The 25,901-nt window shown below is 45.6% G+C and overlaps 1 protein-coding gene across 1 annotated transcript in view; it reads left to right on the top strand.

Annotated features, from left to right (window-relative positions):
- LOC111867481 (paired mesoderm homeobox protein 2B) overlaps nucleotides 1-25,901 on the top strand; it is a 69,115-nt gene that overhangs the window by 39,473 nt on the left and 3,741 nt on the right. Inside the window, exons 6-7 of the mRNA XM_023857402.2 lie at nucleotides 832-1,016; nucleotides 4,237-4,401. Of these exons, the coding sequence (XP_023713170.1) occupies nucleotides 832-1,016; nucleotides 4,237-4,401 (350 nt within the window). The remainder of the gene's footprint in view (nucleotides 1-831; nucleotides 1,017-4,236; nucleotides 4,402-25,901) is intronic.

The following is a 25,901-nucleotide window of genomic DNA, read 5'->3' as shown; positions in this document are numbered from 1 at the left end:
GGGGGGGGGGGGCTCCACTTGTAATAACAAAACAGCACCGACGGTACGCGCTGAGGAGACCGTCTGAAAGTCACGTGCTCAGCGAACTAGCCGGCTTGGCTGCAATGTAAACAATGAAGTTTAAATTCGGGTTTCTCTCTGTTGCTTTGCCCAAGTTCCGCCCTTTGAGACAACACTAACCTCATGAAAACCCACAAAGGAGAATTCTGGTCGGCCAACCAGACAAATATAAAATACGTTGAGATTTATTTTATCAACTGATTGTGTTTCAAATAAGAGAGTGGACAACTGTTTAACTGCATGGCGCATGGACCTTCTTGAAAAGCTGATAATTGCTCACATGGCCAAGAAATTACACGCCTTTTACGTAACCCGTAAGTTTGATGTCATCAAACAAGAGCCCGCCATTGGTTCCTGTCCTGACCTAGTTCAAGTCTACTTCTCACCCGGAAACCCTATTCTACTAAGATTAATTTTAATATTATCTTCCTAAGAACACATAGATTTCTCAAGTGACAGTTAAACGCACAGTCTTAGGTAATGGCACCTGTCACTCTTCGAGACGCGTTAAAGGATGTATATACTGTACCGGTTGTGAGAATGGTAATATTAAAATAAATCTTAAGGAAATACGGTAAAGAGTGCGGACTGCATTCTAACGCTATGGACACGGTAATGTACCTCCGGGTTCCATACTCAATAGATGAGCGACAATTAGCTTCTCAATAAATACTCTGCTCAAGGAGAGTGTTCAGTATCCCAACAGGCTCGATACACGGAAGCATGGCCCAGGATCCTACATTTCTTGAGATGTGTGTAACCGTGGTGCAGGTTGATGATGTGGCCCGCAGTAGCCCCGAGGCAGAGCCGGCGGGAGGCACGCTGCTCCCGGCGCGCGAGCACGCCGACACGCCCGTCAGCTGCGCGGATACCGAGCCCGAGTTGGAGTCTGATACCGGCGAGCGAGCGGGTGACGGCCGAGACGCCGAGGACCCAGCGCCTAGCTACAGTCCGAGGTAAGAATTCACGCAGGTAGCCTATCTACCAGGCCGTGCCATAGCTCAGGCGGTTAGTCGCCGGCTTCCCACCACGGCGACCCGGGTTCGAGCCTAGGTCAGGTCATGTGGGATTTGTGGTGGACAATATGGCACAGGGGCAGGCATCCTCCGAGTAGTTTGGTTTCCCCTGCAAATTCTCATTCGAAAAAAATGCTCCATACACCGACACCAGAACTGCGTATGTCAAACTGATTCGAATTTTCAATGTTGCTAAAGCATGTAGATGTACCGTGTCGCGAACATTGTGACGTCATAAAGAGGTTGCATATTCAGAATAATTCTTGACCAGCACGGTCATCTGGATTTTAAGGTCCGACGTTTAGGAGGAACATATCGCCTCCGTCTTCAGGATCGATGACTAAATCATGAAATAACCGGCACAGGCAGGCGACAAGCTGAGATGGAAGCGACATGTCCCTCCGAAACGTTAGGCTCTCTCCGTACTGCACGGAATTACAACACAGAAGGCCTTGCACTTCAAAGTTACCGCCGTGATAACCTCAAACTGAGCACAAGTGTTGCTTCTTCCGATGAGCGTACATGTAATTCGGCGGGACTGTCACGACCAGCAATCCGCGACGGACGCACAAGCCAGAGAAGTAACAGCAGCTGTCTGTTCTGGCGCGTATAGTGACTTCGAAGACGGTAACGTTTACGAAAAGATTCGGTCCGTTCTTCTATACAACTCCTGTTCGAAATATTTTTAGATCCGATAAACATTTAGCGACGTCAGTCGAGACGCAAGCAGCAACACGTGTAGGTCTCCATGCAAGGCGTCTGACTCTGACCAGAACTGGAGTCAACAGATCGAGGCGAACCTGCGCTCTGAGAAGCCTAACCAAGTCAAGAAGCTTTCTGTATCGTTGCGTGGCACGCGATGTTTTGGCCGTTATATAACAAGTGACTGCACTGACCGTACCAAGACACCAGATTCACCGTATGTTTCGGTCTGGCTGACAATCTTCAGGTGTACCCTTTTAAAATCAATCACAAAATGGGTCCATTTTTGGTCAATATAGTTAAAGTTTCCTAATTGGTGTTGTAAAATGGGAAATCTACAGTTTGGAAATTTTAAAAATACATAGAATATATATATATATATATACACACACATATATATATATATACACACACACACACAGGCACACATAAGTCGTGAATAAACTGAATGGTATTTTGAGGATGTATTGGTCTTTTTTCGTAAATTTTTGATATTATTCCTATATACGTGTGCGTAACGCAGCTGTGCGTAGTGGTGATCTTCTGAACATGCCAGTGGTAACACCAACTACGCTATGCACACGTACATAAAGGTAAAAGGTAAAGCTATCCTCGTAACAGGCCGTGAAGGCCCATAGGTTTGTGAGACGTCGAGCCTTTCACATTTTCTCTACACAATCGGCTCACAGATGGCGGTGAGGTTAAGTAAAACTATCCCTATAACAGGCCGTGAAGGCCCATAGGGTTGTGAGACGTCGAGGCTCCCACATTTTCTCTGCACAATCGGCTCACAGATGGCGATAAGATTGTCAGCATTACACTGCAGCCTCCCTTTACCCGCAGGAAGATTCCTAGTACTCTGTTTCTGTTAGATGCTGAGTGAACCCCAAGTGCATATGGCGGCTGGAAAGATTAGGTCAATTGAAAAGTCCAATTACCTCATCGGGACTCGAACCCGCGACCTTCCAGTTTGTAGCATAGTACCTCAACCAACTGCGTTAACGAGTACCCCCACGCACACATATACGTTCTATGCATTTTTACAACTTTACAAACTGCATATTTCACATTTTCAATAAAAATTATGAAAATTTTTAGAAAACTTTAAATATACTGACCAAAAATGGACCCATTTTAAACGTCATATTGAACAAAAGCATAATACACATTTGTGACTTTACATGTATACATATGCAGTGGTTTGAATTTGATATAATAAACAGATCGTCTCACTGGTACTTTCAGTGTAGTCACGTGCTGCGCAACGGTACAAGATCCTTCACTATACAGAGTGATTCACGAAGTTTTACCCCCACTTAGGGAGGGCATTCCTGAGGTAATTTGGAACAAAAAATGTTAATATACTAATGGTATCCAACTCATAATTAAAGAGATACAGTAATTTTAAAACTGGCGAAAAATCTTTTTTTCTTCGAATTTCAATCAAAATAAATTAGAAATACAATACAGACACTTTTTAAATCGTTAATGTTTAACGAAAGAAGCATTCTAAAACCAAATTTTTCTTTTCAATTTCTTAATTTTGCATTGTGCAACATTTTTCATCGATTTTTTGTTACAAAATTATATTATTTTCAGCATCCCATTCTGTAAACATACCAATGGTTGCATATCACACCCTTCTATCAATCTGTTTCGTTTAAACTGTAGTGCTTTAGAAGACGACTGGATTTACATAAGATTTTAAAAAATGCCTCCCTGCACGTCAACAAAACGCGTCGCACGCGTATGAACCGCTCTGCCTATCTACCTACGCGCAACATTCAAACCGGTCTACCTTATCTGCTGACGTAGCTGACTGGAACGTATGGTCGCCCACGCTGAAGCATAGCGCTGCATTCACAATGATGCATTTCGAAAATCTATTGTTACTCCGTAACTATTGAAAATCGACCAAAAGTTTATAAGGAAATTTTGCAGGAAATAACCCCAGGAATATGTACCATAAGCCGGGGTAAGACTTCGTGAATCACCCTGTATATTCACAACAGGATGCAAAGCACAAGAAAGTGAATTTTAACGAAAATCTGTTGTGATGCTCGGACACGCAGACAGACGTGACGAAGCTAACACGCGGATATCTGAACTTTCTGTTACGAACGCGTTCCAGATCACTGGCCCGGGATCTGCGGTAGACGTACGTGAACACAATGTTGTGTTCCCTTGTTCCAATGGGCTCTCTCGGGCCTCTCCGGCCGCTAGGAACCCAACTGCGCTGAGGATGTGGAGTGTGTTGGCGCCTAGAGGATACTGGTGGGTACATCGGTAACTGTGCATTTTATATCTTCTGCTTGGCTTAGCATAGAGTGAACTCGTGCGGGTGGACCTCCACAGAGACCGAGGAGATAGATGGACGGATGTGAATACAAGTGGGACAGTCGAATAGACGCTTGAAGGGCTTTTGTGTTCCTGGTGTTAATATGAAGCCTGTCCACAGCGTATCGGCGCCAGGGTCCCCGTCTCGCCCCTTGGTGGCAGGCGCCACCCCAGTCACGTCGTCCACTTCTTCGACGCCGACAAGCGTCGTGACGGAGCCCTCTAGTGGTCTGCGCCCCTCGGCCAATCTACCCCCGTACAGTCTGTTCCCCAGCTTTGCAGAGAGGTAAGTAGAAGAATGCAAAAAGTGGAAGACATTTCCCGGTCCTACGATTTCTTCCATATAATATTAAAAAGTTCAGTCCCTACATCTCAGCAGACACATCGCATCTGCATTACAAAGACAACCCACTTCATGTTATTCAAGGAAATAATCGCTATTTACCGTGACAATTATACGAGACATAAACACACCGAGTGGACAAAATGAAGGGTTCGAATGTTAAAGCAGGTGGCACGTATGGTTACCGCTGTACTTTCAAAATATGAAAGGAAGGTGGGGGAAAAGTAGAAAATTACAGAAATAGGAAACAAAAAGTGGGAATTAAATTAAATCCGTGGGAATACCAAGGCATCTTCGTATCAGGAAGATGCCTGGCCCTCAGAGACAGGAGACAACATAAACCCACGCCGCTTACGCCTCTCATCCAGTAGCCTACAGTTGGGATTCTGATCATAGTGGTCGTTAAACTTAAAAGAGAAGAGATCGGTTGTGAGAGCTAGGAATCTATGAAGAATAATATTAAAAAGGATTATTATTATTATTATTATTGGAGGGGGTGGGTTTCCCCATGCACTTAGACAGTTATTGGTCCATTGTGCATCCTCCTTTAATTTCTACTGTCCCCATACCCTACCGGTAGACGGTGCGTGCTATTAGCCCCGTTGAGCCAACGAGGTCGGCCCTCGGTACCTTGATACTTCCCCCATCTACCAGAGGCATTGGAAACTACCTTGGGCGGGAAACTTTTTACCTAATAATTTTGCTCAGAGGTCTCCTAGAGACATGAGGCTCTTTTACATGCCGTAAATCTACGACACGGGACCCACGGCTTAGAGTCCCTCCCCTAGACTACGAAGGCCGCTTATATTAAAAATGATTGTAAGATATTAAGTTCTGGATTGCATTCAAATGACTCTGAATAGGTTCCAATCGAGTGATGCTGTGTACACTTCAACAACAGCAGACAACTTCTGCAGTTAGGTGGCAGGCCGGTCGCTGCAAAACAACACAGCAGCGTCGCATGACGGCGTGATCTGCACGGAGGGTCAATGAACAAATCAAACAGAATCCAATTGGAATCGGTTGGTTAATCAAATGTTGAATTATGATTGACTAAAAAGTCCGGTGTAATGCACTAGGCACATGTCAAGGTTCAATAGCGCAGGGTCAATTGGCCTTACAGCGGGAGAACGGCACATGTCGCAAGGCGAGTCTTGGTGCCACAGCGCTGGAGGCTAAGCTCGTGAACTCCAGGGCTGCGGCTCCCCCCACATGCAGGTTGTTCCGTAACATTATTAGTAGACTACACGGCGTCATAACGTAGAAGACCGCAACGTGAACGGTCACATGTCGTTACAATTGTGAGAGAGCGAAGCAATAATAATAATAATAATAATAACAACAACAACAGAAGTCACAGCACACGAGGAATTATGGTCTAGCGGACTGGATTAAAGAACAGGGTATTCAACAGAGTATTAATGACGTAAGACGGAGGATGTAAAGGGAAGATCGAGAAAATGACATAATGAGGAGCTTCATAATTTGTACCCTCACAAAATTTTATTAGGGTGATCAAATCAAGAAGTATATAATTGGTGGGGGGCATATAGCAAGCAAGAAAGAAGTGAGAGAATTGATCGATTGGTACGTCTGGATGTAGGGAGTACGAAGATGGGTCTTAAAAAAATAGGATGTGAGGATTGGATTCACCTGGCTCAGGATAGGGTCTAGATGTGGACTCTTGTAACCATGGTAATGAATCATCAGGTTTCACACAAGCCGAGCCCAATATTGGCGTCTTCAGACGGACTTTGATCCATGGAGCTAGTTCCACGACACTGTTGTCTCTCTGAGGGTACGTCACACCTTGAGTAGGCCACCTTAGTTCAGGGAGGTCCCGCGTGTTGAGCGAGACTCCGGCTCCTTTCATACGCTGAACACAGAATCTACTAATTTTCTGACGACGGGGACACGATGTACGTCACTGTCGGGTGGTGACGCAACCATAAAGATGCTTCAGACACAGTACAGTCGCCAGATAACACCAGTGACATCAGTCGTCACGACGCTGAATTACAGCGTCCTTGCATCTCGAGTGTTCTCTGGCTCGGCGTCTCGACTGCAGAGGTTACAGAGTCGGGTGAAATGGGAAGACTGATTTATGTAACGTCGTTTTCAGCAGCTGAGACTATGCGGCAACGAATGAAGAATTATAAAGGATTTGGAAGAAAGCGGTCGTGGTCTAATGTGAGGCGCTATAGCGGCATTTGCCTCAAGAGACTGAGGAAAACCGCAGGAAACATGAGGTGCGATTCATTTCACATCCTCCGTTCATGTCGGTCTGTCTACTCCATATGGTTTCATAAAGTAGTAAATGTTATTCCCACACATGTTCTGCAGTCTATTTTCCTCAGTCACTCCAGGAAATAACGAGACAGCAGCTTGGTTAGGCCGAAACCCTCTCCTTGCGCGCCCATTTGAATTCACTGCCCATTTATCTTCCTGCCAGACCGCGCCATAGCTCAAGCGGTTAATCGCTGGCTTCCCACCGCGGCTGCCCGGGTTCGATCCCTGGTCTAGTAAAGTGGGATTTGCGGTGGAAAAAGTGGCGCTGGGGCGGGTTTTCTCCAAGTACTTCGGTTTCCCCTGCCAATCTTCATTCCACCAAAATTTCCATCATCATAACCACCCGGGGCAGGCTACAATAGGCCGATCAGTGGCCGCCGTGCCGAGTGGACCCAGTTGGACTCCACCCCCTACTAAGCGAATTTAATACCTTCCTGCCATTTGACTCTATAAGCCTGATGTACTCATATCGCCATTAAACAAACCATAAATAATCAATAAAATAAATAAATAATATTTTAACCAACGAGTGACCAATCGTAATATCAAATAGACCTATGGGTTAAGTGTACAAGTTATCACAGCGGTGAGCGTTCTGGTTGTGATCTTTTGAGCAGTTACACTGTGTAGCCTTGGCGACAGATACCCGTTAAGAAGGAACAAGATGCATCCATCTTCAAGGTAGAAGTGAATTTCTCCACTTCAATGCACTTGCGAAACGTTGGCATCCATCTCCACGGCGTCAATACCCAGAAGACTATAACGTAATATAAATAAATTAACAAAATGATATACCTCCGTGTTTTCTTTTGGGGTCTGAAGCCAGACTTTTAGATTAAGGGGAACCATTATGCAACACGTGGACACAAAATGCAGAGCTCTGCAGTGCCGACGCTGACTTGTAAGTGGATTGAGCTACAAAATATGGCGCGCAGTCAAAATTATAATGGCATTCAGTTCCTAGTTACGGATATATCTCGTAAATAAATTATCCCAGCCTTCCTCTCCCGCCTTTCAGCTTCTTTTGACAAATTACGGAAGTTGGGAAATGGAGAAATGTAATTTTTACAAATTATCTTCCCGTCAAAGAAATGGCACAAACGTTCCTTTCTGCGGAATCCAATTTGTCTGTTGCTAAGAATTTCACTGAAACTTTTTATGAAAAGTTCACCGGGAGACTTTTAACTTATTTTACGATTTTTCCTCTCTATTTTTATTACTTTCCTCCTTTTCCTTCTGCCGAATTTCCACTCGTCCATTTTAAATTAAGACTGCTGAGGATTTTTTACAGCTAGATCTAATTACGTGTCTTTTTGAGACTAGTTACAAACGCAAAAACATGATTCTGAATTCAGTTTCGGGTTGAAGCAGCCTCGTCATTTTAACCGCGTCACTTGCCGATAAGACCCGGAACTCTGACTCCACGTCGTCCCTCCTGTTTACGTTTACGGTTCTGCGCAGTGGCAGCCCAGACCGGTCCTCAGCCTGTTCGGAACGGAGGGCCTTGCTTCTACAGCCGTAGAGGATCGTGTTTCTACAGTAACACAAAGGGACACGTTTCTACAGCCATAGAGGATCGTGTTTCTACAGTAACACAAAGAGACATGTTTCTACAACCGTAGATAGAACCGTGTTTCTGCAGTAATACAAAGAGACGTGTTTCTAGAACCGTAGATAGAACCGTGTTTCTGCAGTAATACAAAGAGACGTGTTTCTAGAACCGTAGATAGAACCGTGTTTCTGCAGTAATACAAAGAGACGTGTTTCTAGAACCGTAGATAGAACCGTGTTTCTGCAGTAATACAAAGAGACGTGTTTCTAGAACCGTAGATAGAACCGTGTTTCTGCAGTAATACAAAGAGACGTGTTTCTAGAACCGTAGATAGAACCGTGTTTCTGCAGTAATACAAAGAGACGTGTTTCTAGAACCGTAGATAGAACCGTGTTTCTGCAGTAATACAAAGAGACGTGTTTCTAGAACCGTAGATAGAACCGTGTTTCTGCAGTAATACAAAGAGACGTGTTTCTAGAACCGTAGATAGAACCGTGTTTCTGCAGTAATACAAAGAGACGTGTTTCTATAACCGTAGATAGAACCGTGTTTCTACAGTAACACAAAGAGACATGTTTCTACAACCGTAGATAGAACCGTGTTTCTGCAGTAATACAAAGAGACGTGTTTCTAGAACCGTAGATAGAACCGTGTTTCTGCAGTAATACAAAGGGACGTGTTTCTACAACCGTAGATAGAACCGTGTTTCTACAGCAACACAAAGGGACGTGTTCCTACAACCGTAGATAGAACCGTGTTTCTGCAGCAACACAAAGGGACACATTTCTACAACCGTAGAGAGGACCGTGTTTCTGCAGTAATACAAAGAGACATGTTTCTACAACCGCAGATAGAACCGTCTTTCTACAGTAAGACAAAAGGACACGTTTCTAAAACCGTAGATAGGACCGTGTTTAGGCTGTACAGAGGTACAAAGAGCTATGTTTCCAGAGCGGTGCAGAGGATCGTGTTTGTAGGCTGTATAGAGGTACAGAGAGCTGTGTTTGCAGAGCGGCAGTGCCGGGAGTGTACGCCGCGCGGAGTAATTGAGCGGGAACGCGGAGAGCAGACATGAGAGGTGATTCATGATAGCCATTAATTCCATTTCGCGCCGCCAATTTAATAGTAATGAAGCGGTGCTGAATTCCCGGCCAATTGAGCTAACTGTTATTATATGGAAGGGGGGCTGAGTGTATGTGATCTAATCACACGGCATACTCTGTTCGCGATAGATTTAAACCATCACCACAAATCACTATTTCCGGATAGCAGAGAGAGGTCTCCGGTTCAAACACCAGTGGCGTAGCTTTCACTGCCATACATTGTTTTGGTTTTTACATCAAGGGAAAATGAGCTTACAGGAATGGATTCGGCTGGCTGAGAGTTCCACTGAACTTGCGACATTTTATATTTGTGTATATGTGACATACTGTGGTATAAAACGCATATTTTTGGGCGTGACAGTAAGTACGGCGATACTCCTCCAATAAACTCGGGCGTGACAGTAAATGTTTGTGAGACCATGCGTACAAAAAAACCGTGATATAATCCGATAACTTGCACAGCTAGAGCCGTCCATTCATGATCGGCCAGAAACAGTTCTATGTTGGAACGACTGATCAAATCGATTCTGGTAATCGTTAATAGAAATAAAAGTTCGCCTGACAAAAATCCGAACATTTATTGCCAATTTATATAGAAAATTTCTCTGTTGTGTTGCTCGTGCTTATTTATGTCGGCCACTTTAATCCGATCAGCCTTCAAGGGTCTTGAACTGCGATACATATGATGAGAAACTATAATGAAGAAGTGGCCGGTCAGGGTAGCCGAGCGGCCTAAGGCATGTACTGTCTTCGCTCGCTCGGAAGTCGGGATCGTGGGTTCGGACCTATTTTCTGTGAGGTACGAACTGAATTCTTATATATTATTCTCATAAATTGCTGGTCACAGTAGCCGAGCGGTCTAAGGCATGTACTGTCTTCGCTCGCTCGGAAGCCGGGATCCTGAGTTCGGATCTGTTTCCTGTGAGGTACGGACTGAATTCTTATATATTATCCTCATAAACTGCCCGTCACGGTAGCCGAGCGGTCTAAGGCATGCACTGTCTTCAGTGCTCGGAAGCCGGGATCGTGGGTTCATATCCCAAACAAGGCATGGATGCTTGGTGTGTGTATGCGTTTATTCTGTGTTTGTGTTGTCCTGTGTTTAGGTAGAGGCCTTGCGACGAGCTGATCATCCGTCCAAGGAGTTCTACCGACTGTAAAATGATTATGAAACTGAGACATCAACCCTATGCTCCAAAGTGGGAGCAAGAGGGGAGAGAAATGTAACAAGTGCACTGAACACGGCCACGCTTCAGCCGACAACGTAATTACACAAATGATAGTCAGTTGTGAAGTTTCGTGTTTTCTATACACACGTCTCCAGTTTCGATTCGTTAACACGTTTTTTCTTTCATTAAAAACACAACTTCATAAAGAAAGCACAGCACGCCGGCCGACGAACGAACTACATGACGTCACGCGTCTCCAACTTAAAACTCTTCCTTTTTTCCTGTCGTGAGGCAGACAACGAAGCCGTAAGTACATAAGTGGCAAATTTGCCTCTAATTGGTATTAATATCGGGCCCATTATTACATGTGCGCGTGGTATTTTGACTTCCACCAAGCGTCCGTTCGGGGAAGTAGAAACAAAGGAATGTGGCCAGTGTTGCCATCATAGCCTCATTGAAACATGACCTAGAAACGATTCCGGACAAATCCTATCATGCGCAGTTAGGAGATCTTAGGCTGCGCAATAGCTCAAGCGGTTAGTCGCTGGCTTCCCACAGCAACGGCCCGGGTTCGATCCCGGGTCTGGTCAAGTGGGATATGTGGAGGACAGAGTGACGCTGGGGCAGGTTTTCTCCGAGTACTTCGGTTTCCCCTGCCAATCTTCATTCCACCAATTGCTCCACAACCACCCTCACCTATCAGCTGGGGCTGGTACAATAGGCCAGAAGTGGCCTCAGTACAAGGGACTTAGTCCCACCCCACTAGCAATACAGAAATAGGGGATCTTGACATCTGATTCAACAGAAAAGATAAATCCGCGTGCAAGGACAGTATACGCATGTTCTCTTATAGGCTTATGCTTGCCACGTGAGAGCCTGCTACTGTTCTAGAATTATTTCAGAAAAAATGTTTTAAAGACAAAGATTTTCTTAATACACGAGAACAAGAAAACAGGCATCAGGCGAAATTTAACCGAAATCACTAGTCATTTTTTAGAAATATATTTCGCAATCGAGCTCCAGCCGGAGACCCATTGTTCGAACCCTGTTACGTTTAGAATGCTTTCGCCTAAAAAATTATTTGGGTCCACTGCCTGTACATATAACTAAAATATAATCACAGTCGGCCAAGACATTATCCAGAAAATCTACACTTAGTTGTTGGGCCGCTAGAAGAAGTGCCGTTACATTTTCTGCATCTCTACTTAGGGAGATGGTCTCCATGAATAAGTGTGATGTAATAAAAAAGAAGTTCTGGGAAGAATTAATCGCCTACTTTCCTTTCATACGACACGGATCGTGTATAAAACGACGCCTCCAACAATTCTTCCTTGCCGAGACGTAACCTAGCAACGATAGAGGGATACACGGACAGACCTACAGACTCTCCTTTGATAAGACACGGACCGCATAGAAAATGACGCCTCTAACAGTTATTCTATTCTATTCTTTACGGCGGGAAGGCGTTTCCCGAGCCATTGCCTAGCAATGACAGGAGAGTTACAATTTACCGAGCCGTTGCCCAGCAAAGATAGGAAGGACACACATAGAAACACACAGACACAGAGCGACGGGATCGCCGTTGAGATGGGCTCAGGTGCCATGATATACATACCAAGTTTCGTAAAAATTGGTTAGCCATTCAAAACTGATACGGGGGATATACAGACATGCAGACGGGGTGGAGAATACATAAGCATACTTTAGGAAAGTAGGTTAAAACATGGCCAGAGCTGTCTTCCAGAAAATCGCTTTTTGGGGTTCCGCGCCAAGGACCCTTCTTTTTGGAATCAGAATGTTCATATTCAGCGGGCACCAACTGTGGCGGACGGAATCCTGAAAGCCGATTATAAAAAAAAAAAATCGTTCAACAGTTCAGGTGCCAGGGACGAGCACATCCGCAGAGGGAGACGGAACTTTTTTTGTAATGTAAGGATTTAAAGCATGTAAATCCGTCCGACCTTCAAGATCGGTCTTCTTCACGAACACATTTCTCACCCACACTGCATAGTCTACACGAGAAAGTAAATAGACATCAAAGCTGTAACATTCAGTTGGCTGTGACTGTGGCGATCGGACTGAGGAAAACCGTGTCATGAGATCGATACAAATCTCTCCCGACGAGAAGCCAGCTGCTGCTTCCATAATTGCTAACATTATTTATTTAACCTTCCGCATAGATGGCAGTGCTGCCCACTGATGAAACAGAATTCATTCTGCAGACAGACACCGCCTTCTGAAAACACAGTCCGCCCCAGAATTACTAATCAAGTTAATCATCTAAACAGCCGGATAATTACATCGGCGTTGCGTCATCATTTACATCCATTATTACGTCTGATTAGCGACTGTAATTGTCATCTTGTCCGCTAAGATGGGCGAGTGAGTGCCAGCAAACAGATGGTTCTACACAAAGGGGTTATTGATTGATTGAGTGGAACGAACAGTGGGTCATGGGTCGCTCTTCAGTTAATAAAACAAACTGGATTAAGCTTAATTCAAACAAGCGCTTGTAAGAACAAACGTTACTTATGAATAACAGGAATTTGGGACACGAAATTGAAACTAATTCCGGATAGCAAATTCTTCTTGACAAGCTGACAGTCACTCAGCTAATCAAGCAATTCTGTGCCTTTTATGTTAATTTAAAGCTTATTACCGTGTTCATACAACTAACAACTCGCCCTATCCTGAGCCAAAATAAAATTGCAGTCAAAATCCTTCAAAGTTATTTCTTGATGACCCATTTTAATATTATCCTTCCATTAACGTCTGTGTCTTCCAAGACGACTCTTCCTTTCATGATTTCTGGGAAAAATCTTTGTGTTTATTTCTGTTGTCTCGCGTGCGTGGTACTTGCCGCGCCAATTTTATGAAACAATGCATTAAATAATATGAACAGAGAAGTACATACAGTTTCTGTGAAAGTGAACTGAAGTGTGGGTCGGCCTGCTCATGGGGAGGGTTACGTTAAATCTTTCGCCCAAGGTTCAGCAGTTTTTACTGTACAATCGGCTCTTTGTTGTGAACTGTACACGGTCGGTAATCTCTTGAAGAATGCTTTTATTTTGGAACTGCCGTTATTAAACACTCTTCATTTATTATATTTTGATCACCAGTCGGTAAGTGTAACCCTTTCAAGCGCAAAGCTTACACTAGTAGTCGTCAATTCATCCATCCATTCATTCATTCATTCATCAATGGCTCTACAGCCTTTTGTTGGACCCTGACCGTTTTTCAGCTTCGTGATCCTATACACCATCGGTAGGACTCCTTGGATGGGGGATCAGTCCATCGCAAGGCCGCTACCTACACACAGAGCAGCATAAACACAGAATGAACGCACACAGACATACATTCCTCGAGTGTGATTCGAACCCACGATCCCAGAGCTTGAGCAGGAGAAGACAGTTCATGCCTTAGACCGCGCGGCCACTGTAATTGGCTGTAATTGTCATTTGGTAGATAGAAATGCCTTTGGTCTTGCAGTTCTCCCACCTCTAGCCTACTTGCTAAGGAACTATAGCCTGTCTGTTACAACACAGAAGCTGTCTACCCATGTTACGTTGCTTGGCAACTGGACAATGCGTCAAGCGACCACTGTGTGGCATCACAGATGTAAATAATACAACGCTGGTCAGACGGGACACAAGCGTCATAAAAACACAAATGTGATTAAAGAGAAATCCAGAGAAAGACCGAGGGTTTCGGTAGTTTCTCGAGTCCCACCTCCTAGAAAACACCACAGATCATAAAGTACACTGCGAGACCCAAACTTCGAGCTGCTCATCTGGCTCGATCAGTGCCGAATGTTACCGGCATAAGCCTGCCAGCAGCTGCCCTGCAAAGCATAACACGTCACTAGGAGGATAATATTAAAACGGATGGATGTAACGGACTGGTCTGTTCTGATGATTGCTGGATACGGATGCCTTGGGAATATGTTTAAGTCGATTAATTAACTCCATGGAGCATGAAAAGCTGAGAGTCTCTCAGCTGGTCAAGATATTTAATGCCTTTTATGGAGCTAGCAACAGTGCTTCAAAGACTTCATCCAAAGCCAGTTTAATCCAGCCCGCCATGTTCTAGAGATCCATTAACATAATCCGGTTGTAGCGACATCGGAACCCGCCACAGTCAGCGACCGGAAGTGCAGGAGCACAGTTTTGCTGCGACCGGAAACTCTAATGCAGGTTCCGTCTCATTTGATACGAGCGGAACAGGAAGTCAGAGAGAAGCTGCTCCACCACCAGGGGTCGTGCGGCCATGGTAATTAAGCAGAGACATCTATGTGTCACCGACAAAAACATTAGCTCAACGATCAAACCGACCCTTCTCTCAAAGAGATATGACGTCAGAGAGGAAACGGCCGGCCGAGAGCCACTGAGGAAACTCCATCACACATTACAGTATTCTGCTTGGTCCAGTCCAGAGGCAAACAAGAACATTAGAAGCTTTCACAACCTAAACGTTTCGATCCGTCGCAATGTTTCAGATGTTCAACATACGACAAATGAATAACTTAAAATTTATAGATATGTTGCATACACATCGACATGTTATGAAGGCCAGTGTTTATACGTGCTCGTGTAAGGTAAGNGATGGGGGATCAGTCCATCGCAAGGCCGCTACCTACACACAGAGCAGCATAAACACAGAATGAACGCACACAGACATACATTCCTCGAGTGTGATTCGAACCCACGATCCCAGAGCTTGAGCAGGAGAAGACAGTTCATGCCTTAGACCGCGCGGCCACTGTAATTAGCTATAATTGTCATTTGGTAGATAGAAATGCCTTTGGTCTTGCAGTTCTCCCACCTCTAGCCTACTTGCTAAGGAACTATAGCCGCTCTGTTACAACACAGAAGCTGTCTACCCATGTTACGTTGCTTGGCAACTGGACAATGCGTCAAGCGACCACTGTGTGGCATCACAGATGTAAATAATACAACGCTGGTCAGACGGGACACAAGCGTCATAAAAACACAAATGTGATTAAAGAGAAATCCAGAGAAAGACCGAGGGTTTCGGTAGTTTCTCGAGTCCCACCTCCTAGAAAACACCACAGATCATAAAGTACACTGCGAGACCCAAACTTCGAGCTGCTCATCTGGCTCGATCAGTGCCGAATGTTACCGGCATAAGCCTGCCAGCAGCTGCCCTGCAAAGCATAACACGTCACTAGGAGGATAATATTAAAACGGATGGATGTAACGGACTGGTCTGTTCTGATGATTGCTGGATACGGATGCCTTGGGAATATGTTTAAGTCGATTAATTAACTCCATGGAGCATGAAAAGCTGAGAGTCTCTCAGCTGGTCAAGATATTTAATGCCTTTTATGGAGCTAGCAGCAGTGCTTCAAAGACTTCATCCAAAGCCAGTTTAATCCAGCCCGCCATGTTCTAGAGATCCATTAACATAATCCGGTTGTAGCGACATCGGAACCCGCCACAGTCAGCGACCGGAAGTGCAGGAGCACAGTTTTGCTGCGACCGGAAACTCTAATGCAGGTTCCGTCTCATTTGATACGAGCGGAACAGGAAGTCAGAGAGAAGCTGCTCCACCACCAGGGGTCGTGCGGCCATGGTAATTAAGCAGAGACATCTATGTGTCACCGACAAAAACATTAGCTCAACGATCAAACCGACCCTTCTCTCAAAGAGATATGACGTCAGAGAGGAAACGGCCGGCCGAGAGCCACTGAGGAAACTCCATCACACATTACAGTATTCTGCTTGGTCCAGTCCAGAGGCAAACAAGAACATTAGAAGCTTTCACAACCTAAACGTTTCGATCCGTCGCAATGTTTCAGATGTTCAACATACGACAAATGAATAACTTAAAATTTATAGATATGTTGCATACACATCGACATGTTATGAAGGCCAGTGTTTATACGTGCTCGTGTAAGGTAAGGTAAAAAGGCCGCGCCATAGTTCAAGCGGTTAGTCGCTGACTTCCTACCGCGGCGGGCCGGGCTCGATCAAGTGGGATTTGTGGTGGATAAAGTGGCGCTGGGACGGATTTTCTCCGAGTACTTCGGTTTCCCCCGCCAATCTTCATTCCACCAAATTCTCCATCATCATAATCACCCGGGGCAGGCTACAATAGGCCGATCAGTGGCCGCCGTGCCGAGTGGACCGAGCTGGACTCCACCCCCCCCCTACTAAATGAAAAAAAGTAAGGTAAAGGTGTCCCTGTGCTTAACTAATTAAACACTACGCCATGAAGACGTATGGGGAAGTGGATGTATAGATCCATATTTTCTTGACCTCGGCACTAGACAGAGGTGAGAGGTCAGCTTCAAGCCCCGGCCGCTTTTACCCCTGGGAAAGAGCCCCCGGTACCCATTGTATAGGAAGTTGGGTGAACCACAGAGCCGGTCTGGACGACGTGGAGGTGTACATGTACTCGTGTACTATGTGTAAATATGTTTATCGTCACTTCATGCTATGCAGATCAGGGTCAGGTTCGTGCCACTCTGCCTCTCACTGCGGACAACCGGGTTGGAATTTCAGCCCACAGAACGGTTGCAATTAACAGAGCGTGTCGTGGGTTACCTCAGTTCCCTCAAGCACATACGGGGATTTATCTCAAAATGGGCCACGACCACTTCCTTTCAAACCCATTATTCAATAATCATTCTACCACTGAACGCTGCACAATTCAAGCTACTGGCAACGTCGTTAAATAAACATAAACAAGTACAATTTGTGGGACGAATAGTCGATAAGACGGCCGCTTACGAACTCGAGCCCGAGAGATGCCGTTGCTTGTGATCACGTGAAGACACACTTCGAGCTCGAAGTCCCGCCTCTTGCCGGTCGATGCCAGCGTCTTGCTGCTCTCATGCTAATTAATTATTACAGGTCGTAATTTCATTAACATTATAATTGCCTGAAATTAGTCGCGCTTAGCTTCGTGTTTATTTTATGCGCTGGGAGCCACACAGTCGCACTGGCTGGCAGCACTTCTCTGCTTCAGCTCGAGGCCCCACCGCACAGAAAACACACAAAGTCTCTATTATAAAGACAAGCCGGCTTACGGTGTTTAGAGGAAATAATCGCTGTTTATTGTGAGAACATATGAAGCACAAAAATATATTGCGCAGGAAAAACAGTACTGTGGTCTGGAATGTGACGCCATGTACTCTGGTAGATGTTTTCCGACTGAAGACAGAGGTTCTTATGAAACCCACATAAACTTGTACCAGAATACACGGCGTCACATCCAAGACGTTAATATATCTACCCTTGTCACTGCTGTGAGAAACCCAAATCGAACAAGATGCAGTGTTCTAATATTGTCACGTGTTAAGAGTGTGACTACAGACGGGGTAAGAATTGGTGAATGGATTTATTGACCACTTATACACACCACTGGACACTACAAGTAATTGTAGCGCTATCGCTGATCTGCACACTTCACAAATCACCATAGCACCCGCTAAGCCTTTCTCCAGCCTTCTGTGTTTTTATCAGCCGTTCCCTGGCAACGGCTTCTAACAGTTGAGATTCTTCAGCCTCACGCGCTCAGATTCTATCCACATAGCCTCCCGTGCAGAACTCATCTCCCAGCTGACTAGCTCCCCAGGCTGGCGGCCATTTCACACCAACCTTCTAGTCTTCTCTTCACAGCCCGACTTTCAACTGAACACTTTTGAAACTAACTGGGCCGCCCCAATTATCCTCCTTCTAAACACTTTGCACGGACCGAGCAGAAAGCACCGTTACCAGCTATAACTCTACTGTTGTTTGCGTATTCTTTTCTGCGGGAAAGTGACCGATACGTTGCCTAGAAACGGGTTGAATAGCACCCCTATTTATTCGCCCATCGCACAGCAACGGCTGTACACGCTACAATATTAAAGCAGGCGCTCCATATAGTAACCATTTGTATCATAACCCACAGCCCCGAAGATGGAGGCAGTATGCTCCTCCGAAACGTCTATAACCACCTACCAAAGGTTCAAGTGTCATCAACCATAAAACGTCAACCATGAAGATGGAGTCAACATATCTGTTCAAACCGATGGTACGCTCCTCCCACAGAACATCGTTGTGCGTGAGAAGCACCGACCCTAGGAGGAACTTTATAACGAGGCCACAGTGAAAACAGAGACGAGTGATATTTCGAAATAGATTCCCACATTTTGACGTCAACGTCGAACTGTTAACAGTGTCTTTCGTAGCGGCACAGAGGTCAGTGACAGGACAATTCGGCAACATCGCGACGAAACCTCATGAAGTTGGGACGCCACTTAAGACTGCCACGTTGCTTGCAAGGTCTATATCTGTTAAGGGGCAATCGACTATGGACTTTCTTTCGCAGAAATTTTATAAAGCACGCACTGCACTTACCATCTAACGTTTCTAACGTTAGCGGCCTCCGTAGTCTAAGGGTAACATTCCCACCTCATGACTCAAGGTACGCGGGTCCTGGAATTTTTAAGGGCGGAAAAATTCAGGGAACAAGTCCTCCGGGAGGGACTTTAAGCCGTGGGTCTCGTGTCACAGATTTACAGCAAGTAAAAGATCCTCATGTCTCTAGGAGACCTCTGAGCAAAATTAGGTAAAAAGTTTCCCGCCCAAGTAGTTTCCAATGCCTCCGGTAGATGGGGGAAATATCGGGTACCACTGCCAGTAGAGGGGCCGAACTCGCTGGCTGAACGCGGCTGATAGCAAGCACCAGTACCGGAAGGGTATGGCGACTGGTAGAATATCAAAGGGGGGAAGTACAATAGATCAACAACTGGTCGCGGTGCATGGGGAAACCCACCCCCTCCAATAATGAATAATGAATAATCTAACGTTAAAATATTGTACGCCATGACAACTGAAGAAGGCGAGAAAATCTAAGAATATTGGCTGTAGGCACAGCTGCTTTCGCATATTTCTGTTTCATTATCTCCGAAACTGAGGCTCGGACATGGAGCGTGCCTCCCAGAAGCTCCACATCTCTGCTCGAAACTGTTTTCCGCTTCTACAAGAATGTAGCAAGTAACGTACCGGATCTGTAGGCAAGTCTTCATGCAACATGTCCGGTATTTTTCTTTGATTTTAACTAAAATTGGAATGTATCTTCAGGTTTGAGTAGAACTCCGAAATATAAATTTTCGCGAAATTTCTTTTAGCAGTTCTGCAGTTGTTACATATGGACAGACAGAAACAGACACATCGAAATTAATAGGCGCCTTATTGCAGTTCCTAGCTGTGAAAGCACAAAATGCTAGTGTGAAATGCTTCTTGTAAGAACTGAGGCTCCATGTCGGTAACTGCGAAGGGCGTCATCTCATGAGATCTGACGACGTGTACCTTTGCCGATAGGTATTAACATTTTGAACGAACATCATTCTTAAATATTCAGGGCAGGAACTGAAAGTCAGTAGTGTACGGTCTTCCGAAACGTTGTTACCTATCTACCGGACAACACGCAATCACATCCCAAGAGACAGCGATCTTGCGAAATTCTTCTTGCAGTCCAGCAAACCGCACCACGTAAAACACTCACGTTATGCTCTGGACGTATTGAAACCACTGATAGAAATCTGCATTCAGGGATGGTGCATCTATTGATTAATTCCTAGGTCATTGAACAAAGCTGTTTCAACTATAGATGTCATAAAAGTCGGTAAAATTAACTAACAACGCTGTCAGTAATTCAGACTATAAGCTGTAGAGTCGAATGACAGGGCGATTAATGAACAGTGAATTGGAGCACATTTGTAATGACGTGGCAGTAGCATAATTCGAGGCACTATCCCAGATTATGTATGGAAGGACTGAGGAAGTCACGAAAAGTTCAAGTTAAACAGGAACCAGCTACGATGGGTGGTAGGACTACTTACAGGACACTGTCACCTTAAAGGACACCTCTTCAAACTGGGACTAAGTGATAGTCCCAGTTTGAAGAGGTGTCAAGAAGAAAATGAAACAGCCACACATATCCTGTGTGAATGTGAGGCCTTAGCTTATTTAAGATTACGTCGTTTGGGTCAATACCTTATGGAAGCAAGTGACTATTTCGAGGCCCCCACGTACAAAATCCTGCGCTTTATTCGAGGCGCAGGATTGCTGAGGTGATAATCAAAAGGGGAAGCACACTAGATCACTGTAGGTCGCGGTGCAAGGGCCGAGAAGGCCCACCCCTTATACATTCATTTATTCATTCATTCAAGTCAAGAAAACATGTGAGGAGATCTGAAACCAGGACCTACCGAACACGGAGGACTGATACCCACTTCACTTTGAAAGACTGAGGAAAACCGCACTGACACCTCGCCGATGCAGGTGTGATTGGAGCGGCGAAAGTCCAGTAGTTGATGAGCGGTCATGATGAGCGCTGCTTGTTGCCTAGATGCCAGTGCGACGCTGCTGCCACTCGCTAATTGGTTACGTGGAGTTTTACTCGGGCCCACTCGCTACCGAGAAACCCCCAAGGGGAGGGGGAATGAGGGCTCAAAGCAAAGACGTACACACAGAGCCGCAAAAACTGACACATTTGAAAGTCAGGTCATGGACTGAGGAAAACCAGGACATGTACACATACACAGCGGAACAGAAACTGGAACGCCTCATAGCCAGGTAAACGGACTGAAAAGAAACCGCATTCGCACGCAGGCAAACCACTTGCTAGCCAGACAGTGTGACTGAGGAAACACGTGGATGTACACAGTGACACGAGAACTGAAAGACCTTCCAGTCAAATGACTTGGGCGAGTTATTTAATGCAATTTTCAATATTGAGGTTATGTAGCGTCAACTGACGGAACGATAAATGATAAAATGGAAAAGATTTGAAAGGAAGCGGCCGTTCCCCAATCGTAGCCTAGCATTTTCTGGAGGGTCTGAAGAAAACCACGGAAGACTTCGGTCAGGACAGTCGGAGTCCCAGGCGAGATTCGAACCAAGCACCTCTCTGATACAAGCCTACAGCATTATCTCTCGACCAGTGTGTTCGGCATAATTAGGTGGCGGGACTGAGGAACACCACGGACTGTACACACAGTTATACGAAAAGTGGAACATCTTGCAGCCATGTTAGATTTGAGACGACTCACAGCGGTGACTGTGGATATTAAATAATTCGAACGCAGCCCGACGTGTTGCCGCCTGTTTCTGCTGGTTTATTGCTTGGTACAATTTAGCACACAGTCAGATCACGGGACTGAGGAAAACCAAGGTAATACGGAAAGTGGCACACCCCTTGCCCAGGTGCCAACACCTTCCCCGTAAGCTCATTAGCGCGGTGCGGCGGGCTAATGCACAAGAATTAAAACCCGATTTGTTATAGTAATTACCGGGATTAGGGCTACTTCGTTCCTTTTTAAAAAATAAACGTAATTCCTGGATGCCGCGCGGAACTGCGGGGGGCGCTAATACCAGAAAAACACGGCACAGCGATCTTACGTCGCTCGTACCTCAGCGATAAAACAATTGAACGTGTGTTTGAGAATCGTATCGAGAGCAACAATCGATATTAAAGTCGAGAAGGAAGCCGGAGCATCATCAGGCCGGTGGGGGTTGGTTTTAAACTAAATAAACATCCCCTTCTGTGCTCCCCTTGATAGCGTCTACCCCATCTCGCAGCATCATGAATAAGGAATGATTATATTTATGGTGCAGCGGGAGGGCTGTAAATAAGTCATCATCGCCGGGGGCCGGGGTTCGTGTACAGTGCATAGATACAAAGATCGTTCTTTACCGCAACGGAGCGGAGAGGCTGCAAACTTGAAGTGTATTTTACAACTGCAAGATTTTCTTCACGAGTAAGTCGGACTACACTACATCCCTTGGTGAATTAACAAAGCATCCCTAGTGGCTGACCTGCAGTCTACACATTGACCTGCTCACTGAATGACGATGTCAGAATGATGAGAAGGTCTGAGGAAAGCCACGAAACATTTCACCGACGCAAGCGATTCATAAGGGGCAAGCGGTAGGGTAGTTGATTGAGTCACTAAGTTACAAACCAGAAGGTAGCGGGTTCAATTTCCGAAGAGGTTACTGGATTTTTCAATTGACCTAAACCTTCCAGCCACAATGTGGTCCTGGAATCGACTCAGCCTCTAACAGAAATGAGTACCAGGAATCTTCCTGGTGGTAAGGGTGACAACCTCAACGCCATCTGTAAGCCGATTGTCTAGAAAATGCGGGAGCCTCGATATCTCACTACCATCTGGACCTCCATGGCCTGTTACAGGGATAGCTTTGACCTTATAACCGGTTCATAAGCGCCTGCCTATGAATCAGGTAAGCTAACGGCCCGATCGAAGCGTACGGAATGTTATGCTGTACAGTATGAAAAAGGCGCTCTTTCACGTTTCACTACCGAACTACCTCCCTGGTCATAGACCTTTCACGAGTAGCGGCGACGCTTGGAATTCTTATTTGGTAGGAATCCGGTTCGAGTCTCAGCTGAGACTGCGATTTTCATCGGTCTCTTCAGGTGAGTGCCGGGTTATTAACCGCTGCCCCTTTCTATTCGCCGTTTATTACCATTTTTACATTTTAAGGCTGCTAAAATTACCGCCATCTGTGAGCCGATTGTCTAGATAATGTGGGACCCTCAGCGTCTCACAACCCTATGGGCCTTCACGGCCTGGTACAGGGATAGCTTTATTTTTGTTTGACATTAATAGCCGAGAATGTGTCAACTCACAGAAGATTCAACAGCGCTTCTGGCGCCAACCTGGGCCAGCTGAATCAAATTCACAGCTTACAACCCCTTCAGAATCACTTTAATATTATCCTTGCATCACCCGTTATCGTGTCACATGGTCCTTTCCAAGAGAAATAGGCAGATTTGACTATCTGCAGGGGCGCCAAACCTCAGATCCTCATGAGTCTCCTCCAGCACGCTAGAAGCCCTTCTTATGCAATTTTATTGCTCTCTCTTTGGTCGGTCTTGTCACGAAATGAGATAATTCAAGTTCCTTATGCGATTAAATGAAGAACATTAACAGCCAAGTACGGGCGGCAACTTCTCCTACTCCAGTGTTATGCCTACTGGTAGCATGTAGGAGCACGTGCTACTTGTCTTGAAATGTGTTTCTCGTGGACTCCCAGCCCGCAGTTGCTTATTTCGGAAAACAAGATATTAAATGCTTCGAACAGTAGATAGGGACCGGCGAAACTCATGTTTGTAATTCACATATTCACACATCAGTACTCAATGAATAGACACGATACACTGAAACAAAAGACTGCTCGCTCGATACTGACCTCCTACATAACTTCCTTGCACGCAATATGTTGACGGTCGACAAGTCGTTGCTATGGTAACCGGCTTATCTGTTTCTTATATCTGTTTCTTCATGACTTATTTAGCGAAGCTGCCAGCAGTTCGGACTATAGAGCGTTAAATCGTGGAATGATTAGTGGGAAAGAAATAGGAAACCGTGTTTAAGGAAGTGGTCTTGGAGGGGGGGGCAAGTGAAACCATGGTAGATCTCAGATACAGAATAGTCAGTCCCTGGCGCGAGATTTGAACCCAGACTCCCCGAGTACTATGGAGAAATGTTCCCCCCTATACCGTGACGTTTTGTTCATAATGAGATAAACGTTGTCTCTGTGCCTAAGCACCAAGCAATGAAAATATATGCGGAGCAGAGGCACAGCTCCATGCATTCTTAATTTCGACAGTAGACATAAGTGACCGATTAGCTTCACGCCCTGGCCGCTTTATCCCTGGTGAAACAGCTTCCAGTACCCATTCGATAAGAGAATCGGTGCGCACCAGAGCCAGTCTGGATGCTGTGAAGAGAAAAAACATTGCTCCTGTCGAGAACCTAATTCCGGGCCCTCAGTCATTCAGCCCATACCCTAGTCACTATACCGCATGAGCTATGCCGGTAACATTTCCCCATAGGACAGGAATACTTATGTGTGCGTGGAGGTAATCCTCCACGCAGTCTAGGCAAGTACATTAAAATAAGCATGATACATGTGAATCTGGCCACACCTGTGTGACACCCAGTGACAAGTCCTTCATACTGAAAAAACATTTCCATTTGTGACACGCGACTCGGATTAAAGATTCAAGAGGCGAGATGTTTCGATTCAAAATGTTTAGAAAAATATTAAAGAAACAGGCAAATTAATATTTCAGAGCGCGCTCGGTACAGTCGCTGCTAGTGAAAGTGGTATTATGCTTACTGATTTATTTTGTTAGCGTAGCATTATGCTGTTGACAACCCATTCGCCCAACCACCGATTTACTCACATACTTGCTCACTGAACCATCATTCGCCCACTCACCCAACCACCGATCTACGATCTACTCACACACTTGCTCACTGAACCATCATTCGCCCAACCACCGATTTACTCACATACTTGCTCAATGAACCATCATTCGCCCACTCATCCAACCACCGATTTACTCACTTACTTGCTCACTGAACCATCATTCGCCCACCCGCCCAACCACTGATCTACCCACACACATGGGCCGCGCCATAGCTCAAGCGGTTAGTCGCTGACTTCCCACAAACATGTTCACTGAACCACCTTTCGTCCACTCGCCCACACACCCAATCACTGATCTCCCCATACACTTGCTCACTCAATCATCTTTCGCCCACTCGACCCATCATTGACATACCCACATTTTTTTTATTGCTAGTGGGGTGGGACTAAGTCCCCTGTACTGCGGCCACTTCTGGCCTATTGTACCAGCCCCAGATGATAGGTGAGGGTGACTGTGGAGCAATTGGTGCAATGAAGATTGGCAGGGGAAACCGAAGTACTCGGAGAAAACCTGCCGCAGCGCCACTTTATCCACCAGAAATCCAACTTGACCAGACCCGGGATCGAACCCAGGCCGCCGCGGTGGGAAGCCATCGACTAACCGTTTGAGCTATGGCGCGGCCCAACATACCCACATACTCGTTCACTGAAGCATCATTCGCCCACTCATCAAACCATTGCTTTGGCTCCTGGCATTCACAGTTACACACGGAGTGAAGCACTAACCCGAGCAAGCCACAGCGGAACAGACTATACGCAAGGACAACGTCTTTCATTTTTCTGTCGTGTTCTTACAAAGCAGATGTAGTGGGATCCTCTTAGCAAATTAATGCGGGGGTCCGCCCGTCCTTTTAAGGCTGTTACTTAGCGCTGCTGCCCGCAATTTGTTCACATTATGCTGATTAGCACAACAAACTTCTTCTGTTTTTAAAACAAACGAAGATGAAAAATCATTATAAATTTAAGACGCATCGGATAAAGGGGTTTTAATATTTAGAAAGAAGGGGCTCTATTTCTTTCGGCCGGAACAAACTCGAGGATCCTCTCAGTCGGGTTTCGAACCGGGGCGCTTGAT

The sequence above is a fragment of the Cryptotermes secundus genome, unplaced genomic scaffold (assembly GCF_002891405.2).
Source record: "Cryptotermes secundus unplaced genomic scaffold, Csec_1.0 scaffold843, whole genome shotgun sequence".
Taxonomy (NCBI): domain Eukaryota; kingdom Metazoa; phylum Arthropoda; class Insecta; order Blattodea; family Kalotermitidae; genus Cryptotermes; species Cryptotermes secundus.
This window is presented reverse-complemented; position numbering and strand designations above follow the sequence as displayed.